Source organism: Zootermopsis nevadensis, unplaced genomic scaffold (genome assembly GCF_977971745.1).
Source record: "Zootermopsis nevadensis isolate Lab colony 2312 unplaced genomic scaffold, Znev_1.0 Znev_ptg000061l, whole genome shotgun sequence".
Classification (NCBI taxonomy): domain Eukaryota; kingdom Metazoa; phylum Arthropoda; class Insecta; order Blattodea; family Termopsidae; genus Zootermopsis; species Zootermopsis nevadensis.
Genome location: NW_028259192.1, coordinates 15,523,851 through 15,548,285, shown reverse-complemented (window position 1 = coordinate 15,548,285; position 24,435 = coordinate 15,523,851). Strand labels below are relative to the sequence as shown.

Genomic DNA, 24,435 nt, shown 5'->3' with positions numbered 1-24,435 from the left:
TGATACAACATACATAAAAATGGCACCGACAAATAGACCAAGAATCAGTTAACAACATGAAATGCTTGTTCAGCTGAATTTGTACTGAGTCAAATCACAAAAGCAGGCTTGTAGTTTTAAAGTTTGGGAAAACTCCGTTAATCCCACGGGCCTTCGGCACCAATATGTGGGTCACCCCTGAGAAAAAACAATTAATCGAATATCAAACTAATGTTACGTACATGTATCGACCAAGGAGGGTAATTTTAAGCGATTCTGTCTTCCGTCCGCAGAATGAAGTAGGTCTAATATCAATCAGAGGCATGACTTCCAAATCGAAAAGGCATAAAGCTATTTCTCCAGGTGTTATAAACATGCTAAGGCTAACAACATTCCTACCCGAATCCTCCTCTACCCTCATATTAGTTGACGGTTCGACTATATCCAAGCGACTTTCTCTCTTTGACACATGCTTAGAACAGGTGTGACCTTTTCCAATAGCGTCTATTACTCAAGAGGTCAGATTGACTCCAGCTTCTACAACAAAAGAGATGTTCCCTCAGAAAGTCAACATTACTACCACTCTTGCACTTCTTGCTAACAATGTTCAAAAGTTAAACTGATTGACTTACTTTAGTCGGCTTGGTTGGCAGGTGATGAATAATAATGACTACCTCGTACGCGTGCCACTAATCAGTTCAGTTTCCCGAGGCTCGTAACGTCCTGAAAAAACAAGAAAAGTAAAAAAAAAAAAAATATAGATACATTTTAATATTATATCATAATTAATTCGTTCGTTGGTAATGCTAATCCATCAAATACTGCCAGCCACATTGAATGTAGTGATTTGAAAAATGATCATGATATAGTTACAGGTTATAAATTCTTAAGATTCGTGGACATAATCAAACAGAATAAAATTAGTCCAACAACGTAGTCGTCGAGATTACAATTTACCGACGGATGTATCTAACACTCCCATTGCACGAGAATATTGTATGCACTATGTGAAAAAATACCGAACGTAGTGGCCGATTGGTTAGCAGTCCTGCTTCGTATTCGGAGGTTCCGGCCCCAAATCTTGGCCCAGAAACCGGCTATACTAACTGCGATCTTTCCGTGGTTACCCCAGTCCCTCCAGGAAAATTCCGGGATAATTCCTCAAATTAGGCCATGTCTGTTTCCTTCCAAATATGAAATAATCACATTACATTATCTATGTTACAAAACTGGCCAGAGATACATGATTAATACACTGTACTCGGACGCTATGCTCTCTTAATTCTCATTAATCTTCATCTTGAAGTAATCTCTCGGACGTGCATATACTTTCCTTGGCGTTTAAGCTATATGAACCAACTCATGCACAAAATAAAGAGGAACTGCTCTTTCAATGACTGGTACAAATGCTACCATCTTTTGTAACAGTCTAGTATTGTAAAGTAGTACAAATTAATGAGGAAAATCCCGGGTTCAAAATCACCTAATGACGCTCTCTTCTCTTTGGAAGTTACTACGAGGAATAAATTTTGCGGAAGTTTATATTTAATGCCAAAGCGAATTAATTACAATGTCAACATCTAGTACTCTATGACTGGTTGGGAAAACTAATTCTAAAAGCATAACAACATTGTGCTGCACAGTACTGACCACACGACAGATGGAAATGTATGTAGAGATGGAGATCACAACTCCAAGGTAGGATGATTCGGCACTGTTCCTCTTTCACAAATTAATCAATGACAGGAAAACTTACTCTTCACAAAGACATTATTAATTCGAATCTTAAGTTAAGGTAACAGTACCTGTGCAGTATTGTAATAATGACTCCGCGGATCTTATGTCAAACATACGAACACTTCTACAATATTAAAACGCCATATTGTACTTTCCGCGTCCACACACAATCGACAGAAAAATTTTCCTTGGAAGAAGGGAATTTAATTCCACTGAATCGTAGGAAGTGTTTCACTGAAGCAACAAACGATGCGTGCATTATGCTTAAAATGTGAATGGTGCGTGGAAACATATGTCAGTTGTCTTATTGTCCAGTGAGGTTATGTTTGTGACAAACAGAAGTAAATTGTGTACCACACATTTGATCCACACAGTCGTACGGACGTTAAATATATTCAATTCAGGCTTCAAGGCGCTTAATGGTTTACGTGATACCTATTGACATTCAAAACATTGCAGCAGATCGTGTAGTTTTGTGTGTAATCTCGTTTGTTATAATAAAGAAAAAACAGTGTGCCAAGAATTATTTAAAAAAATTACTCATTAAGAGCCACAAGAATTATTTTCTAAACATAAAGAAATACACCAATATAGTTATTAAACACATAAGCATTTTAAATATAATTGGTGATTGAAACTATAATGGCATCTCAAAAAGTGACTGGATATAAATTTTTAACTTACAGCAGTAAGTATTCGGCAATTCGGCACATTAAATTTGATATGCAATCCATATTTGACAAGTCACTGAGGTTGGTACAACCAGACACTTTACTGAAGATGGCCATTGAAGTAAAAAATGATACTTTAATTGTGAGAGATACACATTATCAGCTAAATAAGAACTGCCATCTGATTGGGTTTGGTAAAGCAGTTTTGGGCATGGCATGTGAAGCAGAGAAGATACTTGGAAATCATTTATGTTCTGGAATTATTAGTGTACCAAAAGGTATACGAGAAATTATGAAGAATCCTACCATGCAACCTAAACCAGACAGCATACTAGAAATCATAGAAGGAGCAAAGAATAATTTACCAGATCAGAATGCTGAGGAAGCTGCAAGAAGAATTAAACATCTGGTTCAGAATTTAGGTAGCAATGAACTTCTAATAATCTTACTGTCAGGTGGTGGATCTGCCCTGTTACCTCTCCCAGTGTCACCAATCACTCTACAAGAGAAGTGTCAAGTGGTGAAACTTTTGACCGCTGCAGGAGCTAATATAATTGAATTAAACTGTGTACGGAAAAAACTCTCTGTTCTGAAAGGAGGACGGCTTGCACAATTAGCTTACCCTGCCCAAGTAGTGGCATTAATTCTATCTGATATTGTTGGAGATCCAATAGATTTAATTGCTAGTGGACCCACAGTTGTAAACAGTGATGCACCAGACACTGCACTTAATATTATAAGAAAGTATTCCCTGCTTGACAGAGTGCCAGTTTCCATACAAATGTGCCTGAGCACAATAAACACTAATATATGTCAAAATGAAACATTAAGTGATTCAAGGACGTTTTCTCATGTTCAGAATTTACTGATTGGATCAAATTTGACAGCAATAACAGCAGCAGCAGAAGCAGCTTCAAATATGAATTATAACACTATAATATTATCTTCAGGGATTGAAGGGCTTGTAACAGATGTAGGAAGAATGTATGCCACATTGGCAACTGTTATCTGCAAAGCTTTGTGGAACACCTCTACACCCAAGGCAGTATGTGAGGAAGTACATGAGGTTTTTCATTGCATGAAACAACTGTATGCTATCTGTGATAATGCAGAGGAAAAGGTTCTGCATGCTATGAAACAAATGAAAAATAAGAAAGGAATATGTTTGATAGCTGGTGGAGAAACTACAGTCATTGTTAAAGGTAATGGTTTAGGAGGAAGGAATCAAGAACTGGCAATGGTCTTTGCTAGAAATATGAATGAAAATTCAAAGTCATTTCCATACTTGGATCAGTTTCATGCTGTTTTACTGAGTGCAGATACTGATGGGATAGATGGCCCAACTAATGCAGCTGGAGCTTTTGGTTATAAGCATCAATTTCATGCAGCAATAGAACAAGACCTAAAATCGGATGAATATGAAAATAACAATGATTCATATAACTATTATTTAAAACTAAATGGTGGCGAAGATTTAATAAATGTTGGACATACAGGAACAAATGTAATGGATATGCATATCTTAGTTATTGAATCAATCGTAAACAGTCGCTAATGCTTAATCCTGTAAAAAGCGGTTGAATTTAAAATTGTAGTTTTGGTACCAGAAATACATTCTCTGTTCAGGTGAAATTGTAGATACCTTTCTAAGCATTAAATAAATATGCTATAGAGAAATTAACACTTCTTAATTAGGATATGTTGGCAGCTAGAGCATATAATTTTACTAACACATGCTCCTCAAGATGTATCAAATTGAAGCACTCCTGGCCCCAGAATTGTAGCTGAGTGATGATCACAGACTTAAGTGAAGTAATTGTAAACACAACACATACATGTTGTACAGTTCTTTACTGTAATGTTCCAGCTTGGAGTTGAAATCTGGCTGGCAGGTTTGTAATACCAAGGTTCAAATGCCCTATTCTCATGTGAGATAAAGTTTATATACTGCACCCAGAACCAAGTTTCAAACTCCAACTAACATACAGTTACACAGCTGCAAAAAGTATTTATGTCTGTACTTTATGCCTTTGATAGCAAATTAAAAATGCAATTACTTCCCTCATTAAACAAACAGTAACTTTCTCAGAATGACTTACATTTTTGAATGTGAACCCTCTATGTAAAAAGGGGTAAATACTTTCCATCTCCACCTAAAAGCCAATTCCATCACTGAAATCATTCTCAAAAGTGCTTCAGAAATTTATGTATGAGAGAGAAAGTTATCTTAAATTCCAACAACTTCCTTGCACGAGAATAATTTTGACTTAGAAATTCATAGATGAAATTTTGTGTTCCTTGCAATAATATTTACACTGGTGGAATATTTTATGACTTTGATGAAGCATATGACTGTGTGAATATTGATGTGTTGGTTTCAAAACTAGATTTTTATGCAATTCAAGGTAAAGCTGGACAGCACAAACAGAAAATAAAAAGCAGGAACAAGTCCCAAAATTCGAAATATAACTCCTACTCATACTGAGGTGTTGAATAGCATGGATATCCTCAAAGTTTTGTATTTGATATTCTGATTTTTCTCTTATATCAGTTCTCTTCCACCAGGCATATATATACTCTGTAAGAGTTGAGGTTTTCACAGCGGTGAGTATGAAGATTTCTGTCTTCTGGGTTGTTGTGCTGTGTAGTCTGGTTGATGCTAACCAACGTTTCAGAGGTCATACTGCCTCCGTCATCAGGGCGACGAATATGACGGAGGCAGTATGACCTCTGAAACGTTGGTTAGCATCGACCAGACTACACGGCGCAACAACCCAGAAGACAGAAATCTTCATATATATACTCTATCCATAAAAAACTTTTAGAAATATTTGCATTAATATTTTGCATCCAGAAACTGACTCCTTTCAAAACTGCATGGACAGTAATGATTTCAAGTAAAATACACTTACATTAAATGTGACAGAACAAAGTTAATAAAATTTGTTAATAACAAGTAAATGTGTATTAATTTAAATACAGGTAATGATACCAAGGTGCTACTAAATTTCTTGGACTAGAAACTGATAACAACTTAGACTGGAAAACATACATTGAGTATATTAAGTTCCATATGCTTTGCTATGAGGACTATGACATTACTCATAAAATTAGCTACTGTAATGTCCAAAAGAAGATAAAACATGACACATGTTAAAAAGACAGCTTCTAGCAGAGATTTAAAATAATTAATATACAGGTAGCCCTCGATTTACGCCGGGGATGCGTTCCTGGACGAACCGGCGTAAATTGAAACTCTTTTATAATGTAAATCAATGGGAAGTCAATGGCATGCATTCCCAGCACCCAAACATTGACGAGTAATATAATGGCATAACATTTAAAGCTCTGAAATAACGTAAATAAAATAAAGGGAATTTAAAAAATTTATTTTATACACTCACAATCGCCAATTCGTTGGTCCCCGCGATTGACCGCGATTCTTTCATGTGATTGATGTGTACAGTCATCTCTGCTGTTATGCGATAGTTGCATTCATGTAAGACGCCGACCTATAGAAAATCGCGAAGTAAAATAACCCCGGTATCTCTGCAGAGATTAAATTAGTCTTTTGAAAGTTTAAAGCGCCAGGAATGAAACTGCATAAGAGCATACTCACATATGCAAAAGTTTGCGTTTCACAAACAGCTTTTACCGACCCATCGATCTCATTGGAGCAAATTCGCGTTAACGAAACATGCGTAATTGCAGAGATGACTGTATTTATAATTTTTATTCAGAATCAGCGATGCAAGAATTACGATTTAGTATAAGAATCAGCACGAAATACATTGTAGAACGTTATAAATAATAATAAAATATATTTTTTTAACTTTTTGACTTGCTGGTTTCAAAATCGGCGCAAATCGAGGGCTACCTGTACTCTCCTCCCTTGCTATACAAATTACTAATCTAAATATTGTCATTCATTGTGGACAATAAGGAAAATTTTTGAAAAAATTCAGGCATACACAGTATAACATGATATTACTTGCATTTGTCAAATTAATTTGTTTAATAAACTTTATCAGCCATTAAATTTTTATATTACAAAATGGAAGTATTTAAACCAACATTAAATGATTTCATAGCTTACTCCTGCACTACAGAATTTACTTTAATTGAAAACTCACAAGTACTATAAATATTTATGAAGATAATGGTTCATTTCTATAATTACCTTGCTATGAATAATATGTGTTTACAACATAAGATGTAACAGCTGTAATAAGCAAGAACATATCTACATACTCATATATATTTTTATAAATTGCATAAGATGTATATGTATTAACTTTATATTATATTAAAGGAATAATCTATGAAATAAAAATAAATTCTAATTTTAATATGTCTATTAGAGTATATTTTGTTCCTGTGATATGTTTCTGTAACTGTATTGTATTTCTAAGTATTCTCTGAATGTGGTGATTTGTGCTGAGTTGTCCCACTCAACTAAGGGTTTATGTGATGCATCCATTATCTACGGATATAATGTTGCATACTAGTGGTCAAATGCATAAAATGTTGTTCACTCACTCACTTACTCTATGGTGCACGAAATTTTTTTAAAAGTCGATTGTGTACTCGGCTTGTCAATAGGGACTGAAGGTTCAAAATATTGTTACATTTCTTTATTTCATGCACTGTGATATTTCCATTGAAAGGGTTATAAACCAGAAGAGTAAATTGTTTTGGGAAATGGGTAGAAACTTCTTTTCGAAGCAATGCTGACCTATTTCCTTTCTCCAAACTTTCATGCACAGATTACTATCAACAAGTAGCTCCTGATTGATTACGTATTGTCCGGTGTAGACAATAAACCAGTGCAAACTGCCAGAAGCAGGTATTTCTTATGTTGAAATGTTGGCATTCTCTATGTGCCTTAAACGGGATATGACAGTACATGCTCTCCATAACGCATTTACTACCTAGTGTCATTGCGCTTGCAGAGCAAGTACGCTGGAGAAGTAAACACACATGTTCTCTAATTTTCTTTTACATACGTGCCAATTAACCGTTGTTTGTGAATTATCCCAAGTAATATTTTAGTTTCTCGGACAAATGTCTATAGAAAAGAAAAAATACGAATGCAATGCTCTGCCTAAAGGATGGCAGAGAGAAGAAGTTATTAGAAAATCTGGCCTTTCCGCAGGAAAAGTAGATGTGTATTATTATAGGTAAATAAACTTTTGTAATAATTAATGCACGACTTCAGCATGCTACTTGTTATAATGTGCATGATATGAAAATATCAGACAAGACTTGGTTCTTGTTTAAGTCATTACAACACTACACTAAACATAACCTGCAAAGATACACCACATTATACGGTGCTACATTCCAAAAACCACCAATATCACTACTTACTTTGCATAATTTGGGTTTTCTGTGGCTGAAATTCTTTAAAAAGCCAGTTTTATGACTTCTAACATAACCTATGCTGACACTGAATTCATCTGCACTCAAGTTACAAGGCTACATTCAATACTATTACATAGTTATGCTGCATCAATGGGCACAAAGTATATGTATGAAGCAGGACAGCTTCAGCTGTAACATGACTGACCTGTATTTGAAGGTATCTGGCCACATTTTGGTAGGCTCTCCTTCCTTAGGTTTTTCCATTTTCCTCCTTCCTTGCAGGCAAAATTTTGAGTAGTATCTGGAAATAGGCCATGACTGATTATATGTATTATCTGAGGTATATTTTATACACATAATGTTTCAGGAGTTGGCTCTACTCTTGGCTTCAAATGGTTGGTTTTCAGTATACTGACACTTCCCCCCCCCCCCCCCCCCCCCCCCCTGTATTCCTGACAATGATAAGGAATGAACCCAAGACTAGTGAAATTATCTTAGAGGTTATGGCCCTTTCCCAGTATCACCCAAAGACAGGACTTTTTTAAGAATTAGAATTATTTACATTAATAACAAATCAAAAGGATATTCACAACGAAAATTAGGAGACTAAATTCTGGAAATGCTTACTACTTTTAAGTTAAAATATGTTGTATTCCCATCTGATTTATAAGAACATAAAGATTAAAATATACAAAACAATAATTTCTCCTGTTGTTTTCTATGAGTGTGAAACATGGTCTTTCACTCTCAGGGAGGAACACAGATTGCAGGTGTTTGAGAATAGGGTATTGATATTTGGGCCTAGGAGAGAGGACCCAGTGGACCTACACTTCTCATAAGATTCATTAAAAACACTTCATGCTGTAGTGTAAATGTATATATAAACCAAACAACACTGAGCCATAAATGAATATTGCAAGTATAATACCACTCTCTTACAACCACTATGAACTCCCAGCAGCTCATGGCAACTGGTGTAGTGTTTGTGCATAGTGGTAAGTCAATGCTGAGGCACAAATGCCAGATGACATCTCTGTGTAACAACACATTGATTAATCATATTGTGTGACTCTAAGATTAAAGTGATTTTAAGATTATTGTATTAAACAGTGACCATGGTACTTCAGTTATTATTATATTTTAAAAACCTGTCTCAATATTCATGACTGGGATCAGTTTTAATATAATTGCAAGACCATCATAAGCATTTTAGGTCTTACTATGATTTAAAAAAGTTTATAACAAAAATGCAGCAATGAAGATGGAAACTAACTAAAAATGAGCATGTAGTTGATGTGGTAATATCATCTTCCTGCTCTCTGTAATTTGTTTTGAATGCTTCACAATTTTATTTTAAATGTTTGTATACCTAATATTGTAATTGTATTATTTATCCAGTTTTCTCTGTTCTGTTGCAATGTAACTATATATGAATGCAGAAAGCAGGTAGGATGAAGGAGAGTAGCTTTGAAATTATGTTGTCCTCATACCTCTCAAAATTGTGAATTTAGTGTATACATTCTGTAATAGTAATGGTAATTTATTGTGAAAGGCATTTAAGCGACTTATGAGGTGAAAGTTCAAGCTAAACTCAGATTTCATCAAACTTTTCTTCCGTTAACACTTGGCATTGATGTTTGGTTTCTCCTCTGTTAACATGCTGGTTGTTCTTTCTTTATTGACAAAATTATGAATTGTGTTTCTGTGGGGAATTCGAATCCTAGGAAACTTTTTTCTGAATTTCCTCTGACTGTTCCTAACCAAATTGCACTTTACACAATAAAAATAAAAGGAAAGTAAAGCTGTCCCACTATACACCATGTAGGTGCTTCGGGGGAGAGGAAGTATAGCTTCTACTCATTCTTGACCTTGGCACTAGATGGGGGTGAGTGGTCAGCATCACGCCCCGGCCGCACTATTACTCCTGGTACCCATTGGATAGGAGGTTGTGTGGGCCCCAGAACCAGTCTGGATGTAGAGGCTAGAAGAAAAATCCTCTGCCCCCGTCGGAATCAAACCCTATTGTCCAGTCCATAGCCAGTCACTATACTGACTGAGCTACCCTGGCTCATGCACTTCACACAATACTCACATAAAACATCTGATGCTGTAGTGTAACTTATTAATGCCCTACACAAAGGAAATCTTGCACAGCACTGATTTGGATGTAAATATTCACACTTGCTTTTAACACCACTGCGGATGACTCATCATGCCAAATATGAGTTGAATTTAGTTACAATGTGAAATGATAAAGGTATGATCAATTCACCAAACCAGTATCTAATAATGATGATGATGATGATGATAAAAGCACAGAATATCCTAACCATTTTCATCTGTTTATGTGATTTTAGTACCTTGGAAATGCTTAATGACTACAACTGTTACATGACATATTAATTCATAATGTAAGTGACAGTGATATTAAAAAAGTTGAACAGTGTTGTGCAGTAGACTAACTTAAATGATTAAATCATGTTCTTACTCAGGGATAACAAGACAGTTAAATCTGTGGTAATCAGCATATTATATAATTCACTCCACTGTTAAGGTTTATGTTACAGTAATTCACTGTAAGCAAACAGTTATATTATGTGCCAGATTAGAGTAAAACTTCTTGCAGGTATATTTTATACCAATAAAACCACATGTTATATCACAGCCTAAATGGATGAACAGTTAAGTAAGAATGTATGTAAAATCAGAGACTTAAATAAGTTGCTGAAAGCAATGTACTCTTTGTTAAGAGAGAAAAAAGTTGATCATAATACAGAGAGATTTTTCAGTGGTAGTGCCCGCACATGGCCTTTACCATTATGCACAATTATTACATTGCATGTTTCTTACTCTGTCTGCTGTGACAGTGAATTAAGTTAATTCTGATGAGTCAACAGCAATAATAGGCAAGTGTGAATATTTGTGTCGTACAAGATTTCCTTTATGCAGGACATGTATAAGTTTACAATTAACTTTATCGTGAAGAATAAGAGGAAATTCAGAATAAAATTTCCTGGGGGTTCAAATTTCCCACTGAAAAACTTTTCAGAATCTTGTCAATAAAGCAAGAAAAACCAGCATGTTAACAAAGAGGAAACTAAAAAATCAACACCAATTATTAACAGTAGAAGTTGGCCAAAACTGAAGTTTGGCTTGAACATTTGCTTCGTATGTCTTGTAAATGCCTTGAGCAAAAAAAGGTAGTATCAAAAAGGACCCCAAGAATCACCACAGTCAATGAAACTTCACTGTTACAAAACAACTGCTGTGCACTTTACAGCCACATAATACAGTAGCCAGATTTAAATTTCTGTAACTGGTATCTTCTGTCAGTGGTGATATTTAAAAGCTAAAATCTATCATATCACTCAACACACAGAAGAACTCAAGAGAAACCATCTTGAAGTGTCCTGTATATAAGGGAACATCTATACTGTGTGTAAGCCAGACTCTGCTTAGCAGGTGTGGAGAATGTATCTGAGCTAATGGAGAACATTCTTAGCATCTCCACTAATGCTGGTAAGTGAACTTCACTCTGTGATGTTGCTGCAATCTCACTACTACTGTTGTAGCTGACCAGCTAGGAAAGGCGGCAACCAACACAGTATTCTTGCAGAGCAGATGGCTGTGCCCTAGCTTAGGAGCCAAAAATTCTCTCTGTATTTCCATTACCAGTACTAGAATGAGAGTACAGTATTTGTACTTACACTGGAATCACTGCACTGAAGTAACCAAGACTTGGAATCACCAGTATGTTCAGAGTTGTTGCTTTCCCATTACAGCCCAAATGGGAAGAAGTTTCGCAGCAAGCCTCAGCTCGCTCGTTACCTGGGAGATGCACTTGATCTCGCCACATTCGATTTCCGTTCAGGCAAAATCAATTCACTGCTCCTGCGAAAAAACAAGAAGCAGAGAGGGACTCAATTTGATTACAGGTAGGCTGATCTTGAAGCCTGCTAGGCATTGCTTGTGCTCTGTAGTTATCGGTACATCCTGAAATGAACGCTGAATTAATATTCTGAGATTTAGCATACAAAATGCCAGTGACTTATAAAAAGTGGAGAAAATAATTATCAGTTTATTATACTTCAAACTTTTATTCACATCTCTCAAACTAATAGAATTTCTTTGTGGCAGTTGAATCAGTTGTTATATTCTGTAGTTTGTCCTGTGAAGGTTGTGGTGGTGTGTAACTTTATAATTTGTGAACGCTGAATGTTTCATCCTGCTTGTGATTGCATTATGTAATGCTTTTCTTCTTAAAATCTATTTTTTGTTCAAGACAGTACTTGGCATTATGACTAATGATTATTCTCCCTGATAATACTGTGGCTGTATAAAACAGAATGAATGTAATATGATTTTAGTCGTGGAGTAAGAAATGATGCATCACTTGTACCACCAATTCGCCAGACAGCTTCCATCTTTAAACAGCCTGTTACTGTTTATAAGACCCAAGAAGGGAAGGTAAAAACTGATTTCAAACATGGTCCTCAGGAGAAACCAAAACAGGTATGAAAGACTGTACTGTACAAGTTTGTGGTAATTAATATATTGTAAGCAGAAGTGAGAAAAATGGGTCTTTGTCAAATCTGATCCATTCATTAATAATCATATCATAGATCTTTTATACTGGGACCAGATTTTTACATAATCACAAATTATGTCATTTGAAATATTGTAGTATTGTTTTTAAATTTTATAGTTTTAAATATTGCATATAAATGCATGTTGCAGGGAACATGGAAATCACTAAACTACTAGATGATATATTTTTTGCAAAAAGTACAGACAAGTGGTATGAACACAACTTTCTTTCCTCAAAATCATTAATAATTCTGCAGAAATAATAATTCAAGTAAAGAATAACTGACTCAGATTAAAAATTATAACTAGTTACATTAAAAAAATACTAATAGGTATATAGAATATAATGTTTCCTCTCTTCCCAAGTGCCTACATGGCATGCAGTGGGACAGCTTTACTTACTTTTAGAATATAATGTTTATCTAGTAATACTCTTTGTTTTCTAACAATTACATTTTGTATTCAACAGAAATTAAAGATGGTAAAAGTCAAATGACAAGTAATTGGAAGCTCTGTAACACTTGCTTCCTCTGTCTTACAGTCTAAGGACAGATGAACAATACCAAAAGATAGTGATCTGGTGAACACACCCCCACAGTTGGAATATCCTACTTATTTGTATGAATTCCATAGTTATGATCAGACTAACTACACACAAACCAGCTACTCCTTACGATCTTGAGAATTTTTTAAAAATAACATCACTGTGCTTGCCGTAGTTAGTTAAAGTCAACGATGGCATTTGAAACTGAGACCCACATCCAGTAAATTTATAGTTGTCTGGCTCAAACTATGAACTTGAGGTGATATGGTGTTGTAGGGGTATGCTATTAACTAGCCTGCCGTGCCAGAGTTCTCACATTCAAGACCTACCCTATGATATGCAATGAAGATCTTTTGTCACACCTTCCTCTCACCCCTCACCTTTGACAGTTAAAAGACTATGAATGTGGGACACACTGAACCCCCTTAATACATACATATTTAAATTATACATTAAGCCACACGTGCACTCAACTCTCTGCTACTGACAGTAAATTGAGTCCTTTACTATTAATTATTCTGCTTCAGATGTAGAATATTTTACATCTGTGAAGTGGCAAGAAGTCAGGAAAGTCGGAGACCGAAACTCGCTGTGTTGGAAAAACACATTCACAAAACTTTGTGAATTCATATTATACAAGGAATTTGTTTCATCTTACAGCTATTCTGGGAGAAGAGACTAGAAGGTCTACGAGCATGTGATTTAGATGGTTTAGAATTTAATGAAATGGAATTGCCCCGAGCACTACGTGCAGTGGGACCCCATGTGGGCGAAGAGACCCTACTACAGTCTGTGGCTACAGCTCTTCATGTGTCTACACAGCCTGTGACAGGGCAGACAGGTTCAAGATCTGCTCTGGAAAAGAATCCAGGTGTCTTTCTAAATCCTGATCAACCTTTAGTGCAGGTGAGCGTGTAATGCGTCAAATGCATAGCGTAATAACAAGCTCTTGGTAAAAATGACATGTAGTTAGATTTGTCAACATTTACTTTCATGTAGATGGAATTTTACAGTTCATCATTGATGGAAAGCCTCTGTTTTATTGAGATTTCTTCAGGAGTCTGAATAGAAAATGGTCGTGTGGTGCTATGTCTGTATTATAGTGATGTCAGTAGACTTACCAACAGTTGCAATATTGTACAGTGGCCTGAACTTTCCATAACCTGTAGAAGAACTTTGCTTATCAGGTTTCCAAAATGATTTCATTTGATGGCTTCATGCAGATACCTTGCCAGATATCTGGACATAAAATTTATATGTGCATCTGCCATTATGGTCTCATGTTTGGTTTCCAGGTTCCAGTGTTGAATCCATGTGCCATCATCTGTCACAAAAAAGAAGGAAATGTCTGTATTCTGTTTGAAAGTTCCAAATTTTCATTGCAACTTTCAGTCATTGTCTCTTCTCATCTGAAGTCAATATTCTGGACATGCAACAGATACTCTCTGTATACACTTGAAATTACTTATGAATAATGTAAAAACTTGTAGCGACAGAAATTGTCAGTTTATGAGCTGACTAGAAATTTTGTTGCATTGTTTTTCTGTTATCACAGTTCCCATTGTATCACAAGTTCCCAGTTACAAGCTTCAAAAGGGCACACAGATGTGAGTCATCAGTTGCTTGCTCTGTAGTTTTATTTTGAAGTACATAGGTAAAGATGCATGAATATTGGGCAAACAGTTTTTGCTCAATCTGTAATGAACACAGGAAGTTGCAAAGAATATGTTGTCACTCTGAAAACAGTTTGGGTACTGAATTGGCATCAGGTGGCTGAAATCACAAAACATGTTAGTTTTTAGTACACACACACTTGGGAAGATTACTTATTTATGTCAGTGATTTACATATCTATAATTGTTCATACAGTAGTACCATTCATAAAAATTTTCCTTAAACTTTAGTTTACACAATCTCAATATGCACCCCATGTATCACATGACACACCAAAGCTATAATCCATTTCTTGCCACACTTTTATTGGGGTGCATCAGCATTCTCCACAGCAGCTGTTATCCTATGTTTTAGTTCCTGTAATGGTGCTGGTTATGGGGGCTGAAACAACTGGTCATTTGTAAAACTCCATAAGAAGAAATCCAGGGGGGTCAGATCTGGGGATCATGGAGGCCAAGAAATTGGACCTGTCGGTGTCCCATCCATTGTCCAGGAATGGTCTCATTATGAAAATTGTGAACATTGTGTAAGTAATGAGGCAGAGCACCATCTTGTTGCAAAAAGTATCCTCTGGATAGGTCATCAGTAGCTGAGGAAGTAGTCATTTTTGCAGCATATCCAGATAAACTATTCCTTTCATTTCATTTGGCAAAGAAAAATAGGCTGTACACATTTTGCTGTGACAAAAAAGAAAGTCTGGAGAAAGTCAAACAGGTATACAGGTTTTCATTTCCCTGTATCAACACACTGTATCAAATGACATTTCCAAACAAGTGGAACATCGAGTCATCACTAAACACCATGAAATCTGTTAAGGTTTCATTTTGTACTTCATCACCCTCCACATTTGAGAACAAAGATGGAACTGGTTTTCTTCATCATCTTTTATAGCCTTCAGTAATTATTGTCAGTTCAGTTTCATCACTAATTATTTCCTGATAATATGCCACACATTGCTCTGAGATTCATGCTGACGTGAGTGGTTAGTTTTTGTGGGTTGCAAAGAGAAGATTACATAACATTTTTCACAGCATCATCACATGGTCCTTGATAGCTACCACTTTTACCTTTGTACAGGCAATCTGTCTTTAGAAATTGTTCAAATCACCAGTAGCCAGACAAGTTGGCATTCATCCATTTTTTCACTGAAACATTCTTTACATGGTTGTGGCATTGCAGGATTCGTGAGGTAAGATTAACTTTTTCTGCTGTGATCTCATTTACTTACTGCTGCAATTTGAGTGGTTCTGATGGCAGGAAAGCATACTAGTACTACACAAATAAAACTTTGAGCTTTACTTCCATGTGAATGCTACATTATATGAATTACATAACTTGTAACAAAGTTATAACACTTTGAAATTATATGAATCATGATTAACCATGTATATGCAAATATTTTATGATTGCATGATGTAATGAAGGCTCATTCCTTGAAGTTTTGCAACAAAAGTTCATATGAATTTCTTGTTTCCTTCATGCATGCTACATAACCCACTCTGCTTTTGATTTACCTCATTAAAAAGTGAGTTGGCAGATCCAAATTATGTTGCTGAACTGTGGGGTTCCATAATACCAAGGAGTTATGATGGTTATGTTCCTTCAAATGCTTTAATTTATATGGGATGTTAGTAAGGACTATAAATTATTGATTATACAGTTTAGTGGGCCATATCTACATAATTTTCATTAGTACATCTTATGGCTGTATTAGATTTCTGATATACAAGGCTTGATCACTAAGCTCAGTGAATGATCAAATACCTGTTTTGTCATTAATCCTCTTCAGAGTACTCCCCTAGGATACACATCATTTTCCAATCCTCCTGCCATTGTTAGAAACATTTCTGGAAGTCTTCTAATGGAATTACCTGCAGGTAGTATTGGAACAGCCAGAAGTCACATGGTGACAGCTCAGGACAGTAGGCTTGTTGGATGTGTTATCACATGATGGACCATTTAACTGTTCTGCCATTTTTCTGAAAGATTGTAAGTCTTCAACATAAAATGCATAATTAACCATTTGACCTCTGGAATAAATTCAGAATGAACAATTTGTTCCATGTCAAAGAACACATTTAACTTCAAGAAATCTTTATCATATCATTACTTCTGTTGGCTGTTATGAGCATTTTGGGCATTTCTGTAGCTATTTTGATTTGTTTGAAACAGTCGTATGTTTGCACATTACACAGATTTCACCAATTTGCACACACACATGCTGAACACAACTAACATAAATTCACACCGTGCAGGTGAGGGTGTTGGCCAATGGAAACTCCATAAGTGCTTGCATGAAGGTTTCCATCACATATACCACCTGCCACAGTCTTCATGTTCCCACTCATCAGGGTGACATCATTAACCAAACTTTTTGATCAAGACTTTTATGAAGTTAATAGGGAAGACAGACATGAACATGAGACCATAAATCTTTCCTTATAAACAAGGAAAGTGGGCTAAAAATTACAATTATCAGCCAACACTGGAATAATTTATAAGAGAGGTAGCATTTTATATTAAGAGTAATAAATGAAATATGATTTTTTCAGGCAGTATCTGTGGCAGATGAAGACATCAAAAGACAGGAAGAGAGAGTTGCAGTAGCACGGAAGAAACTTCAAGATGCATTGAAGAGGGTAGTGACCTAGTGTATGCTCACGTGCAGTGTTTTAATTATTGGACTAGGCTAATAAAGCCAGCCAGCTCTGGTATATTCTCAGTACATTTGTTTCCATTCTTAATATAGAGAATGTCCAAAAGACTAGTTTTTCTGTGAAAATAAAACATACAAAATAGTGCATGTTTGACATTCCTATTATGCGGGAAAGAACTGTGGAATTTTGATATAAATTTCGTGTTCATGAAAATTATTTGGTGACTGCATCCCTGTAGGAATAAAATTAAAACTGGCCTCATTGTTAGTGGAAATTAGAAAGTGATTATGTGTACTTCTTTCTGCTTCACATACTGTAATAATACTCTGTTACATTACCTGTAACCAATACTTTTTGTAAAGTACAATATGAGTATATCACAAAAACAAGTCACCAACTTTAAGATAATCTACTAAAATTGTATACTCCTGAGAATAAAACATTTGTTGCAAAGAAGTTATAAATTATATGATGGGTTCTGTGGTAAAAAGCAAACAAAAAACTCCATACAAACATGCATTTGATTTTGCTTCTGGTACAAGCCTAGAGGGTACTGAAGTCATTGTTTGTTAGTAGAGACTGACTGTAAAATGCATTAGCATTAGGTATGGCAATACATTTATATGTATTTCTTACAGGAAATGATGATACTAATATTCATTCATTTTCACACACATTTTCTGCTCACTGCATCAGAGACTAGTGCTTAAAAATTCCTGTGCATTTTAGTTTATAACAGGCCTGTTTATAGTAACTTCAACACCTTATAGGTCTCTATGGAAGCCAAATCAGACCCATGTTTATATGGTGTTTCTTGTTTCTTTTAACCATATAATTCACTCTAAGTTACAACACATATTTCTGACACACTAATGTCAGGCAACAAGGGATCTCAAAGTTAGATTATATGCAATAAAATAAACAAGTCTGATTGATCATAAAACAGAATACAATGTCACATCACAATTACATCCCTACTCAACAAGAAATGAACATTCAAGACATTTTTAATAGAATTAAATATTAAAATATAATGAGAAGCTTGACACTGCATCTCACCAACCAGTTTACTGTAAAGATGAAAGCATTTAGTTATAACCATCATTATAGTCATTCAAGTGCTTATCCACTGATGTTGACCCGTTTTGATTTTAGTTTTTCCACAGTTGAAAACCCAGATTCCCTCAAATAAGAAGAATAAAAATATCATTCATTGTGAGTGAGATACTGTTCAGAAGTATGATATTTTAATTGATACAGTGGACCATAAACTGGGCTGTGATGTTCATGACCTTGCTTACACATCTCTTTGTAAATTAATTTTTTCCATTTCTGAATCAGAGTATAGTCGCCATGGATAGCACTGAGGTACAGTATGGGTAACATTATGCTCAAGTGCTATAAATTGGATGGGCATAAGCTAAATCATGTTCTTTGGCAATTTATAGCATTTTAAGTCATATAACCTCATAACTGACTATTGAATATTTTCCTTTAGTCACATTATAGTTCCTGGCAGGGCTGTGGAGTGGTACTAAAACCTTTGGCTCCTGCTTTGACTCCGACTCTGACCCCTACTCCTTCATGAAAGCTCAATATGTATCAATTCTGTTTATGTTTCTTTTGAAAATCAGAGTTGGCCAAGTTAACTTTGTAATCTAGATACTTGGATTTTTAACATCTGGAGCAAGGCTGTACCATTATAGTAAAAACACATAATTTAATATGATGACATGGTCTTCTTATATTCATGTAAAATATGCTACAGCTGCCACAACTGGATGAATATATTGCAACATCACAACCAAATACAAGCATAATGAATACCACTGTAATAAGTCTATAATTCCTCAATGGTATTTGTGAGGTATGGCTGGAATTCAATTCCCATCAAGAGCAGATGGATGGCCTGGCAGGGGTAGGGATTTTTCTCTTTGCGCCATGTCCAGGCTGGCTTTGAGCTCAACAAGGTTCTTATCCAATGGGTACCTGCAGCACTTTATCAGGGGTTCTGGCAGGTGGAGAATGAAGTTGACCACACCTCTATCTGGTGCCAAGGTTAAGAATATGTGAAACTATACCCCTATTCCCTCATATGTTTTCATGGTGTGTGTACCTTTACCTTCATGTATATGAAGTAAAACAATGAGTTGTATTACTACATACCATATGAGAAATTCACTTTCTTGCTGATGATGGCAGTAGAATATCATAATGTGATGGGTAAGTTTTTAGCTTCCAAGCCCATGTTCACCATCAGAATGGGCAGCACCTGCAGTCAACAGAAGTGGCAGGTAATACCCTATAAAATTCTGGTAATGGCAAGCTGCAGAAATTAAGTCACATTTTAAAATAAGTACCAATTGTACAAATTATTCCATGTTATTAGCATCTAAGTATATCTAATAAAGAGTAAAACCAATACTGTTTTGGACTGCATACTGGCTCCCAAGCATTGCATCATCCTAATCATATGTTTTTCAATTTGGTAGTTCCCTTGTCAGCAGAGTGTCATACTGTAATTTGTATTCATTATAAAACGGTGGACATTTTTTCAGGTTTTACATTACACAGTATTGTGCTTAAATGTAAGTGAGCAGTGATCATTAATACAAGAACTAACTTTGCATTAACTTTATAACAATGGGAGGTGAATTACATTTCATGTATTTAAGTGAATTAAAGCTCAAAACATATAACTGTGTTCATAAAAGTAAATGTTTTTTGAATGTCCTGTTGGATCCCATAATGTTTCAATCGTACACGCACACACACACACAAAAAGTTAATCTGTGAACTGCATGACTAAAATATATGTTTTCTAAGTTCATCCAGTTTCAGACGTAGTTACACAACTGCTGACTGTGCAGAAGGGAATATTTTTGAATTATTTAAGTGTTGAAATATTCACAGTTTATCCACTTGAGTGTTTTCACCACCAAGGAAGTCTCGGTAGGGGGGAAAAATATATAGTAATTGCAGATGTCTAGAAAAGGCTGCACTACATCAAATCATGACAGTAGTGTGACTGTGGTATCTTCTTCACTATATTATGTGTTTATTAATCTAATTGAATTATGCTGTTAAGTTGTTAATGAGACCAGTGTATATGCCAAACTTTACATATTTTGAGTTTGCATGGCATGTTCTACATCCTTGGCATCTGTCAAATTCAGGATGTATGAAACATATAATAAATCTAAATCAACAGGTAATTGTACACACACACATACTATAGAAATCATATATTACACACTTGGATACAATGAACATTTTATAGATTAATCCTTTAAGCAGTGATAATTATATGCATCACCTACTTTAACACTTAATACCTCTGTATTTTGCCATCATTGTATTCATGATTTTCAGAATAAATAGCAATTGATCATTGCAATGGAAGAATAGAGGTAGGAACTATATTTTTTAACATTTAGATAAACTTAATGCTTCAAAGGTATAATAAATATATGTAAACAAAGAGAACTATATAAAGATTTATCATTAAACATTTGTATTTCAGTAAAACTATGTCTTTACTTCACACGACAATTTGAAGCCCGCCACAAATTACCACAGCTAACTACAGACCAACTGCTGTCATTATAATAATACTAGAGCAGAAACGCAACCAACCTTGTGTAAGAAACTAAACTAACCCCCCCCGAATGGTGGGTTAAAACACTTGGGTTGGTTGCGTTTTAAAATCTTAGGTAGTTAGTTTAGTGTCTCATTCAAGTGTTTTAACCCTTGAGTAAGAAACTAAACATTTCTTAAATAGTATTATGTCGCTGTTCGGAGGCGATGTGCTTCTGCTGGAGCAGTGATCATGCGACTGGCTTGGTAGTTGTTGATCTCGTTGTGAAGCGTTATTTGTTTATTCGGCATTGTTGTGTTGTATAAACAAATATAAGGTGACATTGTTGATGACGTCATTTTTTGACGACAACGGGGAATCAGAAATTTTTATAGTAGAGAGAATCTTATTCCCTACCTGTCCTGTCATGGGTGCAAAACTGTGCTGTTATATAGATACACAGAGATTGTAGTATTTAACTCTTATCGTGATCCGTGGCATAGATTACATCAACATTAATCGAGTGTATTATATTTGTTTTCGAGAATATGATGTTTTTTGAAAGTGCATAAATATCAGAATAGATAATATATCAGTACGCGTGTAGGAACAGAAGCGTAGGGGAAATTGTAAAGTTAATATTTTTGGTGGCCCAATACAGAGTTTCTAAATTATGGTAGGAATGTTGAATACAGACATTAATTTAGATATTTTAATATGTCTTTTAGTGAGGTTATGTACTAACAAACATAACCACAACAGCTATTAGCGGGTTTTAATTGTTTATTACCTTTGTTTCAGTCTGCACTTTTCAATTTCCAGAGCTTATTAACTGTGGTGTTACTACTTATATGCACTTGTGCATATGTGAAATCATTATTTCCTAGTTTGCTGGACAGAAATAAAGTAGGGTATGTATATATATTTTCTTTAAGTGTGTGGAAGGGTTCAGTAATGGGAATGGGTTTGGTACATTTACGTGGTACCGAATTCCAGTCCTTCATACAACCAAATTTTGGATATGGAAGAAATAATCCTATTTTAGCAAAATTACTAGGCTTAACACAAACCACTCTAATCCCTTTTCAATAGCTAGCCACGAAATTCTGAGTTTTACTAGGGATTTCCAAACGTAACAAACCATTACAGGGAACAGAAATACTGTGTGTTTTATATATATTGCCCCATTTCACCACAGTCCAATGCAAAACAATTCGGTTTCACTTGAGTCATTTCAGATGCTTAGTTAACTCCGCTTATGAGCTGGGACAGCCGTCAGTCCAGCGAATTGCTATGGACTGGGTGACCACGGTCTGATTGTAGGCTGTGGTATTCTTTTTGTCCTCTTGTCAAAGCAAGCTCAGTTACCCAAGCCTCCTTTCTATTCAGTAAAGGATAAAGAGCCAGACTGTGAAGCTAACCACTTGTCATTTAGTACCAAGTTAGGAATACATTGATAGATGCTGCTGCTCCCTGATTATTTTGTGGCAAGTATTCGAGGCTGGCACAAATTTTCTTTGGGAGTTTAAAATGTATTTTAATTCAGACAAAAACAGATGAAGACTTTTATTTAGACATGCCAATAAAACACGAATAATTACAGGCACAACATTAAATTTATGTTTCAGTCAATTTTTTTAAAAGTCTCTTAAATGTCTTACTAATATAATTATTTATTTCAGATTATCTGGCACATTGTGGAAGTGTGCCCGAATTGGAGAGAGGAAGAGCCCTTTTGTTGCAGTCAGTTGTTTTATGATGGCATTCAGCATTCTTTTTTGGTCATGACATATTCATGATTTTCTTGATAATTATCTGAAATGATTTAAATATATTCTTGGCTAACATGAATCATCCATTTTTAAAATAACAATGTTCTTACAATATATGCAATATTTTTGTAATGAAATTAACACAATGCATGACTGTGCAATAATTAATTTCCTAAGTACACAGGTGTATATATGTTTATAGTTTTTCATATTTTACAGTACATAGAATCAATGAATTGAAGTTTAAACATTTTGAAGATAAAATCTGATAAAACCTTTAATTGCTTATCCTCATCTATCACTGTTCCATTACAAACATGTATTCTCCAGTGTGCTTAGTATTTTAGAACCTGATAATTAAAATACCTACCTTTATTCTATAAACTACTTATATAGTATCATGGAAGAGAAGAACATACACAAATGATATTAAAACAGAACCAAGGCAACAAATTAATTTCATGAACAGAACACCTGTTTGGATTTCTGAAGGAACTTAGACATAAAGAAGGAATTAAATACATAGTCAATTGAAATTCAAAGATAAACAATTCTTGTGCACCATACACCAGACTGTACTGTTATAACAAAAAAGTAATCTAAATAAACTTATTTTTCTACAGTGTGTTCACAAAGAGATGCAAGATGAAATCCACTGCACAAACATTTCCTTTTATTTCACTTTGTTAAATACAAAAATTACATATATTCTTTAGAAAAGATGATTTATTTTTCAACATTATATAACTTGATTTGTCAGGTAGGCCCATATTTGTGTGGGCAGCACTTTCTTCCATGAGCTGCATTTATTTCTGAACACACTGAGTACATCAATAAGTGCAACATCATCCACAGAATTTTCACTTTCACTATATAAATTTAATTACCTTTATTCTGAATTGCAAATATCTAAACTTTCAGCTAGATGCTCTGGCAGAACAGGTGTTCTCTTCTTGCTATTAGTGGAAGCCTGTATGTCAATTCAGGAACTAAGGTTTGTTAGGGTCTCAAGACAGCCTTGCATTCACTATTTGAAAGCAAGCATTGGAATAAATAAACAGTATCAGACCAGGCATTTGGCACTGCAGCAATAGACATAGTTATGAATTGGCTACTTAGGTGATGGCAGTATAAAACAACCTCTGGGGATATGTATGAAATAAAGAATTCCTCAAATTTGATTGTCTGCATTGGCCAGATACAAATATGAACAAATTTATGCAGTTCTGATATACTGCCTTGGTTTTTGGATGAAAATCTTTGTGATATATATATATATATATATATATATGTGCAATCAGTCATAAATTAAAGTTCTCAACAATGAGTAAGTATATTTAGTCAGCAAGATGATGGTGGAGTATTTAGCTTGCCATATCACAATTGGAAATTATAAAAAACAGAAGAGAAATTTCAAATTGTCATCTTTCAGTGATCTGACTGAAAATTTTAAAAATTAGTCATGCAAAGATGGCTTCTGCAGCATATTTAGAAAACTGTCCTACCATTTCATGTTCATGTTACAACTGTTTGGGTCTTTCAGTCCACACATTCCAATCAATTTCCGGAAGATATATTAATATTATCCTTTCATCTACAACTAGGTATTCTGAGTGGTCTCTTCCCTTGTCTCCCCAGTTAAAATTTTGTATGTATTCACCAACTACCCTATGAGTGCTATATGCCCTAGCCATCTCATCCTCCTTGACTTCATTGACCTAATAACGCAGTTTTCTTCAGCTTTCTGTCACTTTATTCTATTCAGAATCCTGTTTTTGAAAACGTCAATGTTTTCTAACCTTTACACGAGATCAAATTTCACACCAACACAAAGTGACAGGCAAAGTTATAGCTCTGTTTATGTCTTCATGTT

General features: G+C 35.2%; 4 protein-coding genes and 1 long non-coding RNA gene across 14 annotated transcripts in view; 3 read left to right on the top strand and 2 right to left on the bottom strand.

Annotated features, from left to right (window-relative positions):
* Nucleotides 1-11,575, bottom strand: part of LOC110836506 (RNA-binding E3 ubiquitin-protein ligase MEX3C) — a 41,156-nt gene extending 29,581 nt beyond the window's left edge. The window contains exons 1-3 of one of the 5 annotated variants that reach the window (XM_022077776.2): nt 11,459-11,575; nt 7,957-8,052; nt 612-702 (exon numbers count right to left, since the gene is read on the bottom strand). The gene's annotated coding sequence lies outside the window, so the exon portion shown is untranslated. The other 4 variants (XM_022077789.2, XM_087340703.1, XM_022077783.2 and 1 more) reach the window with 4 other exon arrangements.
* MBD-like (methyl-CpG-binding domain protein 2) lies at nt 1,579-17,669 on the top strand. Of its 6 annotated transcripts, none has more exons than XR_002545347.2 (6): nt 7,206-7,567; nt 11,534-11,686; nt 12,119-12,263; nt 13,543-13,788; nt 14,911-15,082; nt 17,113-17,669. XR_002545347.2 is itself a non-coding variant. In XM_022077818.2 (5 exons), exons 1-5 carry the CDS (start codon nt 1,640-1,642, stop codon nt 17,205-17,207), a joined length of 681 nt encoding a protein of 226 aa, XP_021933510.1. In that variant the 5' UTR covers nt 1,579-1,639; the 3' UTR covers nt 17,208-17,669. The 6 variants fall into 6 exon arrangements, 4 of the variants coding, with proteins under 4 accessions (XP_021933510.1, XP_087196830.1, XP_021933502.1 ...); XR_002545346.2 differs by having other exon boundaries at nt 17,109-17,669; XM_022077818.2 differs by lacking the exons at nt 7,206-7,567; nt 14,911-15,082 and adding an exon at nt 1,579-1,677 and having other exon boundaries at nt 17,109-17,669.
* Nucleotides 2,348-4,068, top strand: LOC110836503 (glycerate kinase). The gene has a single exon (XM_022077751.2). It carries the CDS (start codon nt 2,359-2,361, stop codon nt 3,940-3,942), a length of 1,584 nt encoding a protein of 527 aa, XP_021933443.1. The 5' UTR covers nt 2,348-2,358; the 3' UTR covers nt 3,943-4,068.
* LOC110836544 (uncharacterized) lies at nt 13,935-21,180 on the bottom strand. Its single transcript, XR_002545349.2, has 4 exons — nt 20,754-21,180; nt 19,380-19,485; nt 16,321-16,535; nt 13,935-14,206 (listed from the first exon to the last, which is right to left on the bottom strand). It is a non-coding gene; the product is annotated as an uncharacterized LOC110836544 (long non-coding RNA).
* ksh (transmembrane protein 167A-like protein ksh) lies at nt 21,178-22,712 on the top strand. Its single transcript, XM_087340705.1, has 3 exons — nt 21,178-21,466; nt 21,592-21,701; nt 22,473-22,712. The coding sequence occupies exons 1-3, from the start codon at nt 21,464-21,466 to the stop codon at nt 22,576-22,578; spliced, it is 219 nt and encodes a 72-aa protein (XP_087196831.1). The 5' UTR covers nt 21,178-21,463; the 3' UTR covers nt 22,579-22,712.
* The last annotated feature ends 1,723 nt before the right edge of the window (nt 22,713-24,435 follow it).